The 21,236-nt window shown below is 40.9% G+C and overlaps 1 protein-coding gene across 1 annotated transcript in view; it reads left to right on the forward strand.

The window, feature by feature from the left end:
- The first annotated feature begins 1,850 nt into the window (after positions 1 to 1,850).
- The window catches only part of LOC308668985 (glypican-5-like), a 388,177-nt gene continuing 368,791 nt past the window's right edge, over positions 1,851 to 21,236 (forward strand). Inside the window, exon 1 of the mRNA XM_081329346.1 lies at positions 1,851 to 2,141. Within this exon, the coding sequence (XP_081185472.1) occupies positions 1,949 to 2,141 (193 nt within the window). The 5' untranslated portion in view covers positions 1,851 to 1,948. The remainder of the gene's footprint in view (positions 2,142 to 21,236) is intronic.

Here is a 21,236-nt window from a genome sequence, read left to right on the forward strand (position 1 = left end):
TGAATGTTTTCCCCCTCAATTGGTGAGATGCTGAAAAGGGAGGGCAACAATGGGTAAACAATCTCTTTGTCAGCTCAAATTGACACAAATAAAACAAGACAATGTCATTTAATGATAAGTTGGAAAAACCATAGAAACATAAGGATTGGCACTCAGGATAGCAACTCTGTCAATGCCAGGATGAATGGATAGGACTTTAATTCAAGAATAAGGAAAGGTATGAGTATGGTAGCTGTAAAAGAAAGGATGGTGAAGTCTGTATTTATTTTCAATTTATCTTTATCAGGAATATCCCAAAGGTGCGTTTTCACATTCACTGGAAAAACAAAGTCTAGCTGCCTTTTGAAAAAGCACCTTTGGACAACAAGCCCTGCATGACTGACAATCTCCATAGGAACATTTGTGATTTTGCGTTGTCCTTAGCTTCATTTTAGTTATGTCTCTGTTGTTACCCCTCTCATCCTTAGTTTGTCTGATCCTTCCTGTCTGTTATGCAGACTAGTTTTCATTAGCACTGCTTTAACAATATAAATGTTAAATAGCAGCAGATATTATTCATGTGTTACTTACTTTGGCAGTTAGAAAACTGCCCAAACTGCAGAAAATGGAATTCTGTTTTAAATTAAACTTTGCTTATGGTTAACATACATTACATTTGATAAGCGTGCTACAGCAGGGCTCACAAGTATTAAATAACTGGCAATTGACAGAAAGTCAACATGTAAAATTTCCCACATTACTGAGGCTTTATACAAAGAAAAAGTTATTAGTGTGCACAGTGCAGTCTTACAAAACTTTTAAGCTAATTCTTTTGTTTCAGGCTTGAGAACAAGTATTGCTGAACAAGATTTTTATTACATATCTGAAAGAAAGACTTTTAAAATTTCAGGGAATTCCGCCAAGGCACTGCAGCTGTTTTTCTGTGAGGTGATAATTTTTTGCACCACACCATCCTTACACATTTTTGTTAGCATCTATATGTATTCAGTTTCCTGTAGTTCTGTCCATTGTTAGGCATAGTTCTGCCTTCTACCTTGTCCTGCTTACATTTAGCCACCCTGCTCTTTACTCAAAGGAGCAGCAGTCTTTATATAGATGGGCTTACACTATCAATGTGGAATTGAGAAGTACTATTACACTTAAATGTGTACACTCCTTGAAGATGATCCACAATGTACTGGAAGTAGGCCAGAACAGAGAACTAGTTCTGTATTTTATTTGTTTACCAGTCCATATTTCATTTGATGAAACTAACTTTATAAGTTTTTTTTTCAAAAGGGAAGAGAATTTTTGAAAAATACTCCCAGGTGAAGTATTGGAGTCTATTGCAATAAAGAGGTTGCAAGGGATCTCCTCAGCAAATGCATTTTCAAAAGAAACGTTCTCATTGGGAAAAAGTGCAACGTATAGCGCAAGCTGGTAAACAGAGCAACGGCTCCGTTTACAGCAACTACGCTTACAGTAAAGAGGAATGGGCTGCAGGACCACCAACAACCACCACCACCTCCCGCCGGGCGTGTTCATTGGAGGCAGAGCAGAGAGGAGGAGGAGGAGGAGGAGGAGGAGGAGGAGGAGGAGGAGGAGAAGTCACATTTCGAACATTGGCGTCTACCCAGCTGACGATCTTTTAGCTGTTCGAACGCTCGCGGGAAAAGCGAAAGTTCTAAGAGTTGCAGCGTTCCACGCTTGGAACGTTGCTGTTCCCGGGATCAGGACTTCGAGAGGTTCGGTGTTGGACCTACGCGGGGCTTTTTTTTTTCCTTTTCCCTTTTCAATCCCCCGCCCACTGCTCGCAACTTTATCAAGGGCGAGTTTCTTCTCAACTTGAAAGCTCGCTGCCACCTCTTTCCCTCCCTCCTGTTCCCTCATTTCGTGCGTGTTGATTTATTTCTTGGGACGCGCGTTGGGCGTCCCTGGTTTATCTTTGTCCCTTGTGGGGAATGTGGACATGGCCGGTGACAACAGTCGTGGAGCCTTCTTGTGTTGGCGACGCTTCGAGCTCTTACTGCTAGCGACAGCGGCCGCCGGACTCTGCAGCGGGGTCTGGGGAGTCAAGAATCCCAGCTGCCACGAAGTAAGGACGGCGTTTCAGATGCGGCAGATCGGTCCCAGCAAGCTGGTTCCTGATGTTCCCACAACTGGTCAGTACGATTTCCTTACCCCACCCTGCACTACCCTACCCTTATACCAGAATCGCCAAAAGACTCTTCCCCCGTTTAAACACAGACAACTCCTGTACTCTACCCCACTTGCGAACGTCTGAATAGAGAGGGTAAAGCAGAACGTCAATCCGGCCAGCCCTTTGGTAGGTCTCGGAGACATGAAATTAGGGCTTCTGGGGGACAGGAGGGGAAAGCAACGAGTTTAAACGGTGCAGGCATGGAAAGTCTCCCTTTATCAAAATAAACCTTTTGTGCAACTTTGCTTGCGTCGAGTGCAGTAGTTCCAAGGTTAATATAGAAGGCAGTGGGGGGGGGGATCGCAATAACACCCTGGAAAGCCTTAACTTCTGGCATTGTTTGGGTTCCCGGGGCTAAGGGACCTAGGGTAGAGCATTACTGACCGACCGGTGAGCGCAGGTGTGCAAGGCAGTGTAATTGTTCGCTAAAGGACAAGCCGTCTGCTCAGTCGCCTTTAGGGCAGCGCAATCCAAAGCGGGAATTGGACTCAGCCGAACCATTCTTTCTTTGCAAACTGGAAAGGAACAGGCGGCACCGAAATAGGGAGCTCATTAAAAGGGCAAGAAGATGCATAGGAAAGACAGAAACTGGAGTATCACTGTTGACGTGACTGGTCTCGGTTGCAATCAATGCGGACCAAAGAGGTAATGATTAATAAAATACAGACTGGATTTTCGAAGGAAACGGAATGGGTTGTGAAGTTACAGCACCTGAATTGCGTTTTTCTTGATTCCTTTCCTGTAAAAACAAACAAACATGGAGATAGGTGGGGAAAGGTGGGATTTGAGAGATGTAGTAGGATGTCAGGGCTGTGGATGGAATGACAGGCTGGTACAGCCCTCGGTGGCATCTATACTGATTTCTAAATCAAACTGAAGGCAGGAATAGGTAACATTTTGCCAGTTAAATGCCTAGCTTATTGTGACTTTATGCATTCATATATGTTTGCACACTCAAGTCATGAATATTTGCTAACGGTCTCGGTGCTGGGGGAGACCGTGTCATATTTATAATTGATTTAGATTTATGAGGCTTCCCAACTCGGCAAAGAGTTTGGGAAACCGTACAGTTAAAAAGAGAAAATAAATATAAAAATACAGCTTTACAGAGGAAACAACATATTATAGCCCAGGCAATGTTACACATCAAAAAGGTTCACTAGCAGCAATTGATCTGAAAATAGGGTAAAAAAACTTGTTTATTTTCAGGCTCTCTACAGGGTTGAAGGGTTGGATTGGTCTGAAGTGCCACGGGCTGCTCCTTCAGAGGGCAAGCATCACAACACATTGTGGGTGGAGCCATATATAAATGAGGAGGGATGGGATTCTCTTTGTGTTTGAAAGGATGGATAGTTTCCTTAGTGTTTCACAATCTATTCAACTATTTCTTTTTCCACTTGAGCTCACCAAATGGGGCAGGAAAAGGCTAAATTATGATGGCAATGTTGGATGAGGTATCTCGGGTTGACAAAACAGTAACTTGGGGCAGTTGAACATGTAATATTAATTTTTCACATCATATAATTCTTTTTGTGCAGTAGAAACCCATGTGTTACACATAGTTTTACATACTGTACCTGAAGTTAATGTCCTTTAATATTTGAGAAAAACTTTTATTTATATTTCAGTGCTCCACTTCTACTAATTTATGAATCTGAAAATTAAATCCTTAACAAAATCCACTTGCTTTCAGAGGACATAATTACTTAAATTGCAGATATATCTTTGACAACACACCTCTTTAAAAGCATCATCTATTTAAACTTTATTTATATTTATACTATGCTTTGTTTCATCCATAAAGAAAATCTTAAGTATCCTTTAATATAATCAGAATATAATTTTGATAATGAAATAGACTTTTATATAGCTTGTTCTATGAACTTTATTAGTGTCCCTAGACCAGGGGTAGGCAACCTTGGCTCTTTTATGACTCATGGACTTCAACTGGCTGGCTGGCTCAGGAATTCTGGGAATTGAAGTCCATGAGTCATAAAAGAGCCAAGGTTGCCTACCCCTGCCCTAGACCAAAGATAGTCTTTGATTTGATTTGATTTGATTTATTATATTTATATGCCGCCCTTCTCCCTAAGGACTCAGGGCGGCTCACAACAATAAAAACTAAAAAAGAACATGAAAATACAAAATTTAAAAAAGGATTAAACAGTAGATATGTTCAATACATAGTAATTTAACCCCATAAAACCAAATTTAAAACCATAGTCAGTCCAGGCCTGATTGTTGAAACATCCATGTCTTCAGGTCACGGTGAAAGGACCGAAGGTCGGGGGCCATCCGCAGCTCCGGAGGCAACTCATTCCAGAGGGTCAACGCACCCACAGAGAAGGCTCTCCCCCTAGGGGTCACCAGCTGGCATTGCTTAACCAACGGAACTCTGAGGAGGCCGACTCTGTGGGAGCGAACCGGGCAATGGGAGGTTGACAATGGTAAAAAGGTAAAGGTAAAGGTCCCCCCGCACATGCGTGCTAGTCGTTTCTGACTCTAGGGGCCGGTGCTCATCTCCGTTTCAAAGCCGAAGAGCCAGCGCTTGTCCGAGGACGTCTCCGTGGTCATGTGGCCGGCATGACTAAACACCAAAGGCGCACAGAACGCTGTTACCTTCCCACCGTAGTGGTCCCTATTCTTCTACTTGCATTTTTACGTGCTTTCGAACTGCTAGGTTGGCAGAAGCTGGGACGAGTAACAGGCGCTCACTCTGTTATGCGGCACTCGGGATTCGACCCGCCAAACTGCCAACCTTCCAATCGACAAGCTCAGCGTCCTAACCCACTGAGCCACCGCCACAATGGTAGCAGTGGGCTAATGCCTCCTTAAGTAACACCAGCTGCCTGCAATGAGTGCAGGTTTGCATCCCACCAGGCTCAAGGTTGACTCAGCCTTCCATCCTTCCGAGGTAGGTAAAATGAGGACCCAGATTGTTGGGGGCAATAAGCTGACTTTGTAATAATGCCGCTTGGGGTGTGTGTGTGAAAGCCCTAATAAGCAGGCATATACATAGAATGAAGGCTATTGCTAAGCACATTGGTTTGTGCTTTAGATTGTAAGCCACCCTGAGTCTTTGGAGAAGGGCGGGATATAAATGGGATTAAAAACAACAACAACAGATAAACCTGTCCCTACTCTTTTTGGGTGCCTTTTAGCTTAGGTTTACTGGACCCTAGGCCATAGGCATTCTGATCTCATTGTGTTTTTTTTTTCCCCAAAGACACACTATAATTTTTGCTAGATATTCTTCTCTTACCCTTTACCTTGAACCCAAAGTAGAGGCAGTATTTGTTTATTTATTTACTTAGCATAATGGCTTTCTCTTCCTCCTTGTGGCATTATTAGACTCAGGCCATCAAAAATGGATGAAAAGAAAAGCTGTTCTCCAGATGTGCTTGAACTATAACTTTCAAAATGAATTTGGGATTTTTTCACACATCTGTTGGGCAACAGTGCTCCTAAAGGGAGATACCAGGCAAGTGGCTGAGACGTACAATCATCCTCTCTGCCATTCCGTTCAGAGATGGAGGAAGACCAAAGCAGAATCAATCGCCTTCCCTCAAACTGTAGACAGGACAGAAGTGTGGAAATTTTCAGTTTTCCCTGCATTGTTGCCCTTTAATAGCCTGATAGAAAAGTCATCATAGGAGCTTCCTTCAGGTGGTTCCATCTGCCACAGAGAATGCCTGAGTCTATAGCAGGGGTCTTCAAACTCGGCCCTTTTATGACTCATGGACTTCAACTCCCAGAATTCCTCAGCCAGGCATACTGGCTGAGGAATTCTGGGAGTTGAAGTCCATGAGTCATAAAAGGGCCGAGTTTGAAGACCACTGGTCTATAGGCACAGAATGAGAAACACTATTGAGAATAGAACAGAGGAGAGAAGGGATCAGCTGTGCCTTCCATAAGCAGTTGATTCAGGCTACTTTTACCCTCTTACAATGCAGTTAGGATTAGACCATCTAGAGTAGTCAGAAATTATTTTGGCTCCCAGGTCTTGATTATATGTATGTCTATGCACTAAGATCAACTTTATTTGCATTCTCTCTCTCTCTCTCTCTCTCTCTCTCTCTCTCTCTCTCTCTCTCTCTCTCTCTCTCTGTGTGTGTGTGTGTGAGAGAGAGAGAGAGAGAGATGCAAGCAGCTGCTATCTCATCCAGTTCCCCTTCGCATGGGCAGCTACATGAAGATAGCTTTTCTTTCCATCATTACCTACTTTTCATGGAGACAAGAAGAGCAGTTGGTTGGTGTCACATTCCTTAGTATCTGAATGGATGACATAGCCATGCTGTGCATGGCACAAACTGATGATGTCTGGGTCAAGGACAGATGCACTGATTCAAGTCATTAGATATTTCACATCATGTAATTTCTTAACCTAAAACATAAATGTCTTTCTTATGTGATCCTTGACTGATGGGGAGCAAATAAGAAACAAAAACTCAGAAAGTATGTTTAGGCTGAAAGGAGGATTCGGTTCTCTTGAGACATACTACCTAAGGGAAAGGGGAGTCTAGATGGGCTTCAATTCCCCCCCCCACCCGCCCAATTATCTGATCACTGTGTGAATTCCAAATATTATAAGTTGTGCAAAACATTTTTCCAGAAACACTTCTCATTTTAGGGGCCATCTCAGTAAAGTGAAAGGCAGAGTAGTACTGAAACTGAGTATGTGTTTTCACAAAAGGTTATAGGTTCTCTGCACATTTCTAGCAGATGAATATCTGCATTCTAATCCAAACTGTTAGGAAATCTCTTTTTGACAACCCAGGGCATAGAAAAATGAGCCTATTGCCTCAGCAAATGAGATTGTTGCAATCACTTGGTGCAGGGGGAAATAAATGCAGAGTCAAATGATTCTGAATTGCAAGCCAAGGGAGTTCTTGGAGCCATGCCAAGAAAGAATTTAATCCAGATCATTTTGTTGCAAGAGCCATGAAAAGTGGGGAATATATATATATATATATTGAGTTAGAACTGATGTTATATATATATATATATATATATATATATATATATATATATATATATATATATATATATATATATATATATATATATATATATATATATATATATATAACATCAGTTCTAACTCAATCACAGGTGGACTACAGTAAACCACATTTTGTAGAAAAGTTAAATGATTTTTTTCATCAAAAATATCAGATTTGCCTTTTAATGCAACTGTGCATTTGCACAGTTATCAAATATAATTTTTTTTGCTAAAATTGACATGTTTTTATCATGAAGGTTCTGTTGTTTTTGGTTTTATATTATGGGATATGAAATTGAAGGTAGGAAAGAATTTTCTCTCTACATAATGTCAAGCCCCGCCGGCCTCCCGTCCGCTCGGGCCTCGACATCGCCTCCGTCGAGCCCCGGACTCTCGGATGGTGGGCGAGGCTTCGTCTGGACTGCGCGGAGCGTGCCGCCGCAGCCCTGCTGAGCAGCTGGCCGGTGCCCAGCTGATCAGCGCGCCCGCTCCCTCACGACTGGACCCCGAGCCTTCGCCTGGACTTCGCGGAGCGCGCCGCCGCAGCCCCGCCGAGCAGCTGGCCGGTGCCCAGCTGATCGGCGCGCCCGCTCCCGGACAGCACCTTCCCCGACCCCCGGACGCTCGCCTGGAGGGCGTGGCTTTGGCCGGACTTCGCGGAGCGCGCCGCCACAGTCCCGCCGAGCAGCTGGCTGGCGCTCAGCTGATCGGCGCGCCCGCTCCCAGACGGCCGGCAGGCGCGCGCTCAGCTGAGCGCCGGCCAGCTGCTCGGCGGGACTGCGGCGGCGCGCTCCGCAAAGTCCGGGCGAAGCCACGCCCTCCAGGCGAGCGTCCGGGGGTCGGGGAAGGTGCTGTCCGGGAGCGGGCACGCCGATCAGCTTGGCACCGGCCAGCTGCTCGGCGGGGCTGCGGCGGCGCGCTCCGCGAAGTCCAGGCGAAGGCTCGGGGTCCAGTCGTGAGGGAGCGGGCGCGCTGATCAACTGGGCACCGGCCAGCTGCTCAGCGGGGCTGCGGCGGCACGCTCCGCGCAGTCCAGACGAAGCCTCGCCCACCATCCGAGAGTCCGGGGCTCGATGGAGGCGATGTCGAGGCCCGAGCGGACGGGAGGCCGGCGGGGCTTGACACATAAAAGTTATATGTGGAATATCTTTTAGTAATTGAATCAAATTTAATCCCACAAATTTATACACTATTTTTTTAAAATTAAGTGAGTATTTACTGAGTTTTTGAAGAAGAAATCAAGGAACTTTAATTTGCGAACACAAAGATTAATTATACTAGAAATAAACATCAAGTAGCTATGATAGGGAAAATAGCTCTCCAACATGAACCTGGGATTTGCTAAGAAAAAGGCTAATTTCCAAACAATTAAAATTTCAAAAGCCATGCTGTAGTAAAATAGTGGAATAGTCTATAATAACTGCATGAAATAACTTTTACATTTCCACCCTGCCCTATCCCACTTTCAACTAAGTAACAGCTGCACTTTTATTGCATGAGCAAATCTTCCAAAATGTCTTAAGAGTTGTTGAACATTCATATTGCACCAGGGTGAAATAAATCTGCTTAGAGGTGAGCCCTGGTTCTTTTCCCAATAAAATTCACTTTTAAGTAAATGCGAGTAGGATTACAGATCTAATGTTTTATCAGGGTGTGGGGTTTTAGGTTACTTGGAATTTTGGCTTCATGTTCTTCTTTGCCTGAGTACTTCTGGGAAATGCTGAAAAGAGATAAAGAACACAACAATTTAAAATACTAGATTTGAGTAAAGAAGGAAGAATAATGTTTGTGGTGGTGTTAAAGCTGTTATTCTGTTACTATTTGTAACACTGATGCAAAATTTGCAATATTATGCAAAATTCTCTATCTAGTGCATTTTTGACATTCAAGTCTTATTTTTCAGCAGTAAAATATTGTAGTGTGAGTATTCATAAGAATAATTTCACTCTGTAAATGTGTGTGTGAATTTGTTTGTCAAAGCCACTGTCCTAGACAAAACCAAGAGCATCCTGGAATATATCAATAAGATGGCACCTGAATATCATTGCTGAGAGAATGCCTAAGGCAGCAGCAGACATGGAAGGAAGGAGTTTTGTCTTTATAGCAAGACAAAACTCTGCATTGGATGTACCATTGGCAGATAGCTGAGGTGGCAGACATTGGGAAATCTTACTGGTGCTGGAAACGGCTGGATTAAAAGCACTGAGAAATTGATCATAATACAAGAACAGGCGCTAAACCCAAGATCCATAGAAGCAAGACTAGCACACTAGGCAGGTTCCAAGGTGCAGGCTGTGCAGAGAGGCCTCAGAGACAATCCAACACATAATGACAGGGTGTATGTTGCAGGCAGGAACAGCATACATTGAGTGGCACAATCAAGTAGCTGGCATTGTGTACAGGAACATCTGCAAATATATGAGCTAGACCCTCTGAAGTCCAGATGGAGAATATCATAGTGACTTGTGGGGCTTCCAGATACAGACAGGCAGGTAAGTACTGGCCAATCAACCAACTATCAGTGCAGTAGACAAAAAGCAGGAAGGCAGTGGCGATGATAGATGTACTGGTGCCAAGTGATAGCAATATTGGGAAGTAATATGAAGAGCTGGAAAAGTGCCAGGACATGAAGGATGAACTAGAGAAGTTGCTGAAAGTAAAGGCCAAACTGGTCCTAATGGTGGTAGGAACACCTGGAGCTGTGACTCCTAAGCTGGGAAAGTGGTTCCAGCAAATGCAGGAACACCACCAGAGCTGTCTGTCCAAAAAAGTGCATTTGCTAGGAAGTACTAAGATAACTGCACAGAAGTCTCAAACTCCCAGGCCTCTGGCAGAGGACTCAAAATTGAGGAAGACACATACCACCCATCAGGGTGAGAAGGGAATTTCTGTGAAAATGACTTTTGTATTTTTTATTGCAGAATCGTACTATTATCTGGAATACTAAACACTAAATACTAAACATCTGTAATACTAAACATTATCTGGAATGACTAAACATTCATATAGCATCAGCATCTCTGTGAGTACGTGTTGTATTAAATGCACTTGTGACTATAATTTCAAAAAACAATACATATAAAACCCATCCACTGTCCTTGTTTGCTTAGGTTCACAAGTTAAGTGCTAATCTTTCAAATTCTGAAAGTATTTAATCTGGTAGAAGCATTTTAGAAATATATTCTGAAGCATTTGGCACTTGCTCTTGTTCTGGGTGATACTGGTTGATATTAAGCCATGTGATTTTTATGGCAAGTTGCTAAGTATAAGGGTTCAGAATGTTATTGATGATTTTAATGTTTTGAACATCTTTGTGTTTTTTAAAAAAAAACTCTACTGAGAAAGCATCATCATCTAAGGGAGCAAATGACACTGTCTGTCCTGCAGCTTTGTAAAAGATATGTGTGCTGATGCTCTTGTCACAATCAAGACTGCTGTATCCATGTCCTCTTTTATGTGAATTTCAAATTTGGATGCAGGAAAGTCACAATCTTTCTCAGTTATTGCTGGGAGTTGCAGTCCAGTGGCTGAAGTAGTGCTTAGTGCTAATGAGAAGATAAGAATTGTACAAAGGAAGTTTTTCTATGGTGGCTAGACTGGTGTCCATATCAGCATCATTTTGGTACCCTGTGAATACTCTTAAATTTGGTACCCTGTGAATACTCTTATATTTTCCAGGCTTGCAATTCTTAGTTTTTAGATGACTGCTGTTGCTTACGTTACATGGTGTTTTTCTTTTTTTCTTTTCTTTTCTTTTGATTCAGATTGTATTGGTTTTATATGTGTTTTATTGCAAACTACCCAGATTTTGCTATTAGGCAGTTTAATTTATTTTTAATAAATAATAAAATAGAAATGTCAGTATTAGTGTTTTTTGTTAATCTGGTATAGGTGATAAAGGCTTATCCCTACTAGGATTTGCTTTATTGAACAAAATTAAAATCCTCCTTCTAACTTTTAATGTTGACTATATATTTGTGCCTTTTGTATTTCCTATTTCAGTTCTTCCTACCAGTCTTAATCTAGAGTCTTTCTATTGCTTTATAGCAGTTTATAATTGCTTCTATACTGTATGTTTATATTATCTCAATATTCATAAATTTATAATTGTATAAATTGACTATTCCCTAATTCTTTGATACTTTCTTATTTCCCCAAGTCTTCAGCTCTTGTAGCCAAACTCAGTCCATTTACATTTGAAAATCTTTTTTACGTCTCTGCTGACGTATAGTCTTCTGTTCCTGGAGATAGTCTGTAAAACTCCATGCCTGGGCTGCTGCACACAGTGGGTTTATTTTTTGGCTCTTTCAGTAAGTCCTACCTAGGGTCCTGTGACTGCCATTGAGTTGCTTATCTTTGAACCGGAGGCCTGGAGACTAAAACATATGAAGAATGACTGCAGGACTTGGGTTTGGCTAGTCTAAAGAAAAGAAGAAATAGGAGAGACATGATAGCAGTATTCCAGTATCTGAGGGGCTGCCACAAAGAAGAGGGGGTCACATTATTCACCAAAGCACCAGAGCGCAGGACAAGAAACAATGGTTGGAAACCTATTCTATTCTATTCTATTCTATTCTATTCTATTCTATTCTATTCCTATTCTATTCTATTCTATTCTATTCTATTCTATTCTATTCTATTCTATTCTATTCTATTCTATTCTATTCTATTCTATTCTATTCTATTCTATTCTATTCTATTCTATTCTATTCTATTCTATTCTATTCTAGCATCATAGGAATACTGGCCTTGTCATCTCAGGACCTTGATTTACTGTATCAGATTTAGCCTGCGTGGTTTTCTGTACTGAAAATATCTTTCCCTTCTTCAAGTTGTCACAGTATTTCCATAGCATCATAGTTTATATAATTCCCCTTTTTGTTTGATGTGACCATATGAGTGTCCAGCCCTGATTGTCATTTGCAACTTCCTGCCAATGTTAGGATATCATAGCATTTTCATAAAGCATCAAAAAAGTGGTGCTTTGCAACATGTGGAAGCATGAATCAAGGACTTTTTTTTCAAATTGTTAAACAGTCTGATGTATTCTGTAAGGCACACATGGCTGGTTCTGAAATGCAAAAAAATGTCTTACTCTTGCACATATATACGAAGAACTCATAAAAGATGCTTTGCAAAACACACTGGTTCGAGTGCAGCATTCTTCTTGCTTGGCTGCTTTCAAGATTGTCCAGCTTATATGTATGTTCATGCATAGGGAACATTTCTGCTGGGATTGGCAGTGGATCGTTTCTGTATTTGCATACACAGGCACAGATTGTGGAGGAAAGCCTTTGAAGCAGCTCTGTCAGCCTGTCAAAAGAGGTGGTTACTCCAAGGAAAGATGCTTTGCTTGTGCTAACAGGATTTGTGAAACACTCCTTTTGATTACCCTAAGTGTTATGTCAGTAGAAAGTTATATCACCATGGCAAGGGCTGATCTCAGAAGGTTCATTACTCTGGAAATCAGAAAAAGGGGCTTCCAGATCAGAAGATGATTTAAAGTTCAAAACTTACCCTTTTGATTTTAGGTTTATAGCAAACTGAGAAATGAGCAAACCACATTTTTTTCCTCTGTTTCTCATAATTGTCCATAGCAAATGTTGCTTAATACTTCATGATGAGAGAAATTGGATTCAATTTCACTCAACATTTGCTTTTTATGCCAGAAAATATTATAATTATTCTTTTGCTAACATAATCAGATCGCTTGACATATTACATAATCCTATCAAGAAAAGCTGGTCGCTAGTCCTAAAGTTCATGATTAATATAATCCTTTACTTGATTGCAATGACCTCATGTCACCTAGAGCATGACCATATTGAAAACCTATATATTGAAGCAAACCCTATTTTGAATGCTTTTGAAATAAGGAAAGCTCTAATAAACATTTATTTCTGTTGAGTTTGTTTCAGTTTTGATCATGAAAATTACTTCTTTAGGCTAATGAGTGGTTTTCATAAGCAACATTGCAATTCTGGTGAAGCTGATGAGGAACAGAGGAAAATGGAAGCAATGCAGTGGTGGATTCAGCTGGTTTGCACCAGTTCGGCAGAACCTGTAGCTAATTTTTTTGTTGCCCAGGCCCAGAATGGACTTCTGGAAGTGGTATCCACACAGAGAACCAGTTGTTCATATACTTGAATCCCACCACTGAAGCAGTTTCACACAATAAGCCTGTAAAATGTTGAACAGACCCCTTATGTATCTCAGCAAAGGACTTTTGGCAAGTAAGTAAATGACTTTTACTTCTTGATTGTAAGTACCAGTGGCTGAACTCAACCTAAAGGATTTGATTTATATTTTGCAGTCTGAATTAACACTACTTTTGAAGTAAGCCTTGTTCATATTTCTTTTAATTTTTTGTACTGCTATTTATATATGCCCTGTGAACCGCCCTGAGTCCCTTGGGAGAAGGGCGGTATAGAAATCAAATAAAATATAAAATAAATATAAATATATATTACTGTGATGACTGCTACTATCAGAAATCTGGGAATATTTGAGATCTGGAATGCAGCTATGATTCTATATTAACAGAGAGGCTACGCCATTTTTTCTGTAATGTGCGTGATGTAATTCAAATGTAAACAGGCCTGTTTGTGACTTGGGATTGATTCATGGAGACAGACCACCAGAAAACAAGCACATATGATAGAAGTATCACAGTCATGTTCTGAAGATGATGAGGCATTTTCCTCCAATATCGTACAACTCTATGTATTTATTTAATCAATAAATTAAATAAATTACATTATCAATTTTTAAATTGACGTGTTATTATTTTGCCCCAATCTTTCAGTATGTTGGAGTATACAGACATTCAAAAGAACATTTATTACATTAGTGTAGGGAAATACGGAGTATGATTTCCCTATTTCAAGCAGCCAGAAAACATGATAAAAAGATATTCATGAAACAGGGTGAGGAACTGATACTTTATGTAATCCTATAAAGATCAGTTTCCCTAGAAATAAAACAGTAAAGTCTGGACCAGCTATGGAAGGCTGGTCTTATAGATGTTTCAGAATTCTCCCCCCAAAAATCAAAAGAATAAAAATGTTATTGGCCATACATATACTATTAAATAGGTCCAATTATCTGAAAACTTAGTAAGAAAGGTAGCTGCTGCCTTTTGAAAATCTTCCAAAGAAGGTGTCATGGTTCCGATAGATGAAACGCATTAAAGAACTTCAAGGCAAGAATTCTTCCTCAAAGAACATTTTATTCAGGAAATGAAGTATTGGCACTCACCTTTCAATCCGACCTGCTATCTTGAGAAACTCTCATATGTATTCCAAAGCAGGTCTACCATCTTGCTTTATTTTATGAATTTGTTTCTCTGCTTCAAGGGCTATAGATTGGTCTTCGAATCTGGCTCTCAATCCAAGGAGGAAGAGATGGAGATTTCTCAGTTCAGGCGCTTGCTTGTTGTACAGATTGTTTAGCCACTCAGATGCTTCCCCTTCCAGATTAGCCATGACAACATCGACCATAGTAGCTGGATCTGGGTAGAAATTGGCATTGCGATTCATGTGGCAGCATACTTGATTAAGGAAGAAAATCAGTTTCTCCGAATTGCCATCAAAAGTTGCTTTAAGGGGTGGTGCCATCATGGGCTGCTGCCCCCCCCTCCATTGCTGCTGCACTCCTAATGGTTATTGGCCCCCTTGCAGTGGCTGCTGCACTCCCAATGGCTGTTGACCTCCCAATGGTGGCTGTAGCATTCCCAATTGCTGCAGGTCCCCCAGCTGTTGTACATTCAGGGGCTGCCACCACCCCTACTGCTGCTGCATTCCCAATGGTTGTTGACCTCCCGGCAGTGGCATCCCCAATTGCTGCAGACCCCCGATCAGTTGCTATGCGTTCATGGACTGCTGCCCCCCCATGGCTTCTGCACTCCTAACAGTTGTTGACCCCCTGGTGTTGGCTGCAGCATCCCCAATTGCTACAGGGCCCCCAGAGGCTGCAGCACCCCAACCTGTTGTTCTCTTTCCAACAGGACACACAGCTGTTGAATCAATTCTCATTGAATGCCCACATTTGAGTCTTCTTCCTGTGCAGGCCTTGGGCTCAGACAGCGCTGACAGTGATGCTCAGGGGTGTGTAACAATGGTCAAGGCTTCCATGACATCTGTGACAATCCAGGCTTCGACTATAATGGTGGTGGTTCAGGCTTCGGTAATGAGGGTATCAGTCAGGGCTGTCATTGTAGTCCCGCCATCTGGAATTATTGCAGTGGCATCTGTTGGGAGATCATGATGATTGACGCCGACCAGGGCTTCTTTGGTGGCTGGGGCTCTTGTGTCACTAACGGTGCTCTGGAGTTCTAGAGGAGTGGCAACAACCCGGACTGCTGTGTCCCAAGTGGTAGCCAAGACTCTCCTTCCTTACCGGGCTGGAGGTTAGCTCTGGTGGCTTCGAATGCGGGGAAGCTGTTGGTGGGCTGGGGCTTCTCTTAGGCACAGAATGGCGTTGGCCCCACCAGTCATTATGTTCACTTGCAGGTGTGGAGTGGGAGGGTTGTTCTCTGCTTCTCGCCTCTAGTCCCTCAAATCTCTCCACTAACTTCTCCACCGATTGGCTGTGGACTGCAGACAGGTACTTCCATTCTCCAGAGTCCTCAATGGCTGCCAATCTCTTGGCTCCCCAACAGTGTGATTCTCGAGAGGTTCCTGCCTGCAAGTTGGCTTCAGGCACTTTCAAAGAGTTCATCTTCAGCAGGGTCGTCTTGAGATGCTTGGAGTCTCCGCTAGGCAAGGTCCACTCCAAGGACCAGATCAGCTCCCGTGTCTTTGGTCTTGCCCCCACCTGCAAGGCTTTCAAGCTTTATTTCTCTGCTGATGCAATGGCTCACACTCCCTCCACTGCGGCAGCAGCCTCGGCCAGGGTGCTAGTTACAGGTGCTTCTTCCTTTTCCATAATGAGATCTTTCCCAAGTCTTTGTCAGCCTATCCCTTGATTAAAAGAAGGTGACTGGAGCTCAGGACCCCAAGGTGGTTAAGGTAAAAAGTAGTTTTGGATTAATGTCATGGTTCCGATAGATGAAACCCATTAAAGAACTTCAAGGCAAGAATTCTTCCTCAAAGAACATTTTATTCAGGAAATGAAGTATCAGCACTACATAGTTGAAACCAAAACTAGATTCCCTTCCTCCAGATACAAAGTATCAAGCTGCAAGTCCCACCCTCATGAAGCAGTCATAAATCACATTCTCCAATTAGTCCAAATTGCGGGCTGTCTCCCCAGCTCCTCAGCCCACCAAAATGTTATCGGTTTGTGTCCTTGAGTTCCCATGGAGCTGCATTGCTATTATGGCTAGCTGAGCTCAAGCATTCACCCCATCCCCCCTTCAACATCTAATTTCTAAACAGAAGAAAAAGCATGTTAAAAGCAAACTAAAAATGGCTGCAATTTCCATCAGTTGTCAGAGCAGGAATATCCGATGCTACAGCATTGACAGTAGGTGGTGTCCTGACAATTACAGCCACAGGTGCAGAAATCTTAAACATTCCTGTGAAGAAACTTTCAGAATGTTATTTATTTATTTATTTATTTATTTATTTATTTATTTATTTATTTATTTATTTATTTATTTATTTATTTATTTATTTATTTGATTTGTATACCGCCCTTCTCCCTAAGGACTCAGGGCGGTGAACAGTGACATAAATATCAAAATGCACAAATACAGATATTGAAAACAAATTAAACCCTAATGCCCAAATGCAGAAGATAAGTTATCTTAAAACAATAATTAGTGTTTATCACTTTGTTAACTGCACCCTGAAAAAGAAAGTAAAAGTAAACTTGAGATATTTTATAGATAGAACATTTTGGGCAATGTTCTTTAGGACTAAAGTACTTACTACTATGGTCTCCGGGCCAAAAACCTATCCAATAAACAGGAGGTGTTGGTTAGACTGTACAGGAAAACAATAAAAAGCAAAAGTAAGTAGAAAGATTTTAAGTTGGAAGATCATGTCGAAATATCCATTTTAAAGGAAGATTTGAAAATGGCTACTAGCAAACCAACATAAATGAAATAAAATTGGGACAAGGATCAAAAGAGTGATATGTAGATTAAAAGACTATGCAGAATGTTCTTATAAGGAACCATTTTTACTCAGAAGAGCTCCAAAGAATCCCAGTTTGTTTTTGTGAAAACTGCTTAAACGTCATAGGTTTTCAGACATTGTAGGTTCATTATTTCATTTTGTTAAAGGAAACAATAGAAAGTGTACAAGTACTGTTTTTTCTCCAACATAGTTGTTTCTCAGAAAAGTAGTCTAATATCTGTTTATATTACTGTGAAATGGTACAACAATTGCATATGGCCGAATACCTCCTAATTTAACAGTCATAGTCTGTTTTTATAACTCATATTTATGTCACAGATTAATCATATCAGGTCTAAATTCTTGACATGTTTGAAAAATCAATAAGACCCAAGAAGACTAATGTGATAATACCTTGCTTTCTTTTGATGAAATAGCATCTGTTATGTAATCTAACATTGTGATGGAATGTGCACTGCAGCAGTAGTGGGAGAGGATTTTGACAACATTCCCAGAAGGAGATCCAGATTAAGAGATTGTGTGATCCTGAGCTGGAGGAGGGAGCAGGAAAGAGGTTTATGGTAACTGTAGCCTAGAATCTCTCAGAATCAATCCAGTTGTCGAGCCCTGTGGGCCTGACATTCAGTGGGGGAGGCAGCCTCTCACGCTGGCCCCTCTCCCCCAGTTCCTGCCTCAGACAGTCTCCCCGTGGGGCCTACTGCCAGACAGCCATGCCTCTCTCCCATCCCTACGGATGCTGCCAGCCTTCCCGGGTGTCCTGCTTCTTTGGCCAACTGCCAGCTGCTCCCTGCTTCCTTGGCCGTCTGCTGTCTGCTTTCAGAAATACCAGCAGGCACACCTGCACAAATGGGCCTTCCTGCCTTCTTTGCCACCACAGCTGATCCGGGAGGCGATGGAGGGTGTTGCTGCTGAACAGCAGATCCAGGAGGCATTGGAGAGGGCTACGCAGCATCTGGAGCATCCTGGTGGCTCTGCTGCTGACAGGTTAGGCGTGGGGACTTCAGGGGGGCAGCAGAGTGTTTGGGGCTCCCTGTTGGGATGGCTGCCAGCCAGAAGAGCCCAGGGACAGACTACCTCGGGTTTGCGGAGGGTAGTTTGGGCTGCAGCATTCCTTGTGCAGCTGGGCACGGTGGGGCCAAGCATTTAGGAATAAGGGTGGGGTTACCCGGTTGGGGGTGGGCTGCTGGACAGGGTGGAGACAGGCTGACAAACACATGTGGGGTTGGCATCTGGACATAGCAGCAAACAGAGCTGTAGGGGGAGGAGAGATTATATGGACGTGTGGGCAGATGTTGGTCTATGGATTGAGGGTGGAGCCCTGTACCTGGCAACTATGTAAGCATTGGGAGCGATGTGCTACCAATGCTGACTTTGTTTTCACTTTATGTGCATTTGAGCTGAATAAATCAACCTCTGTTTTGTCATATGTTCCTGTTGAAGATTCGTGTTTGCTTCCATTCGAGGACATGTATTGACACCAGTAGATTAGAAAGTTATAACTTTAGTTTGACAAGATTCTATTAGATGTAAGCAAACAAAGAACTGGACTGAATTGGATCTCATAGACTTATTTCTGGGCTTAAGCCTGACAGATATATTTAGAAAGAATTAGCAAAAGATATAGAGCAGATTTTGGTTTACATGTAATTTTTTCATTACAAGAGTCAATGGAGGCATGGTAACATCTTCATGTATTTGACAGGAGTAATAGTCTGACATATCAGGCTTTTCAGACTAATGAGCAATCTGATTTCAATGTTTGACATTAATAAAAGTAGATCAGAGTCTTCCTCAATGCAACATATGGATGTTGCCAGTTCATGAAAAATATTTAATGCGTTCTGCTTCAATGCAGTTGTCAACTTGCTCATATTGAAAATACTAAAAACTAATACAAACTAAACTTAAAGAAAGAAAATAGGAAGAAAGAATAAAATGTGCAAGTAAAAGGAAAAAGAAAGAAGAGAAAGAATATGATAAAAAAAGAAATATATAAAGAAGTGACTTCCAACCTTTATTACAAGTATAAACAATTTAGTAACTCTTCACCCCCATACATTTACAAACAGATATCTCTTCAACCAATATTCCACCCCTTTTTTATAATCGAAGGCATAAAACATCCAATTTCCAGTCCTAGTATCAGCAAAAGGTTCATAAAGGTTTGCAGAACTTTGCAAAGAAGAAAAAGAGGAAGAAGCAGCCTAATTTTAACCTTGATCAAATAACCCAACTTTATATTCCTTCCTTTTACTTCTAACAGAATTTTTAGTTTATTCAAATATTGTTGCAGACTTTGATTTCTTTTGCATTCTTCTTTATTCCATCACAAAGAATTCTTCAAAGGTTAACAAGAAAACATCTTTTTTTCTAACCTTTTAATTAAGATTTGAAAAAAGAGTATAAGTATTATTTTACTTGATGTTAAATGTATCCCATGTTCTTAATAGTGTTTGTTATCATGCAGCTGTGCTTTCTGTCTTAATGTAACCTTAAACCCTCTCCAAAAACGTGTTTATACCAAATATTTTATAATGGTAGATCATATATCACAAAATTCTGTTGATAAAGAAATACATAACTATCTCTTTTTCCAGTCATGGAGCTGATCTTGAGTATATACTGTGCATTTGGGAAGTGGGGAGAGCAAAGCCACCTTTTAATAATAACTCTGGCTCTTAGTTTAAAAAAATAGGAAGATACTTTAAGGATATGATTCTAGGACTATCCATTATCCATACATATGTTATACATTTTTTATATTCATAGGCATTTTGGATAGATTCCGTACTCTGGAAATCTAATGAGTTCACCTACCAATCTTTTTGTAGATTCAGAACCAGATCTTCAATGACTGTAAGCAAGCTACTGTATATCCACCTAATATAATTGAATTTTTCTCTAGTGAGGATGACAAGCTCATCATTCAAATGAATGAATGATGATGTTATGTGTCCAAGTGCCAATTCTTCAATTGCTTCTTTTGTCTGAATAAGTGAATGTTGACCCTTGCTATAAATTGATATTTTAATTTATATTAAAGTGATACTTTATTCTTGATACTTGTTAGAATGAGTAGAAAAAGCTATTCATTTGTGTCTGTCCATAGATCATAGAGGCATCAGCTGAATCTCAAAATTTGTATCAAAATTCATGGGCTTTATGCTGGTATTAATCAAGTAGTAGATTTATTCTTTGTATTCTATCTTTCTATCATTTTAAGTGGAGACACAGTGACATATGTGATGTCATAGCTACACTATTTAGTTATAAAAGTATTATTTTACCCAGAGTCTGAGAATTGCAGGGAGTAGCACGTTACCGAATATAGGCACTGACTACTTAGAAATATGCAATCTTCTCTGAATGTTGAACATTTTAGAAAGAAAATAAATAAAATATTAAGACAAGATGGTGTTGAATTACCAAATGTTGTTTATGACCTTGAGTAGTTTTAGCCATATTTGTGGTGTTTCCCATGTTTCAATACAAATACCCGAGTCAAAAATATACTCTTGCTATTTTTTATTTAATAAACAAAAAAATCTTTTATGTAGACTTACAGTGGTTCCAAAGAGTTCCAAAACCTAACTTTTAATTTGAACCTTATCCAATTGGTATTTTCCCCATAGAAAATATCTTCTGCTTTCTATGTCTGAAACATCAGATAATCCGACAAGAAATGAAGAGTTGCTAAAGTTCTTGGTTTTGAAATTAGTAGATTTAAAATTCTTTTTGGATCTAAACTCATTGATAAATCATTCTTTCTTGGCCCAACTTACCGCTCAGAGTTGTTTTGAAAGAAAAATCCCTCTTTGGAAGAAGAATGAGACACATTTACAAAAAGTAATACGGGCTATAAATACTGTAAGTAAACATGTTAGGCGAAAACAAAGATATAATATTATTTTTGGATTAACCACATTCCACAAATCAGAGATACTTTCCCTGATAGATATTCTAGCATGTTTTA

Source organism: Vipera berus, assembly GCF_964194415.1.
Source record: "Vipera berus genome assembly, chromosome: 5".
NCBI lineage: Eukaryota > Metazoa > Chordata > Lepidosauria > Squamata > Viperidae > Vipera > Vipera berus.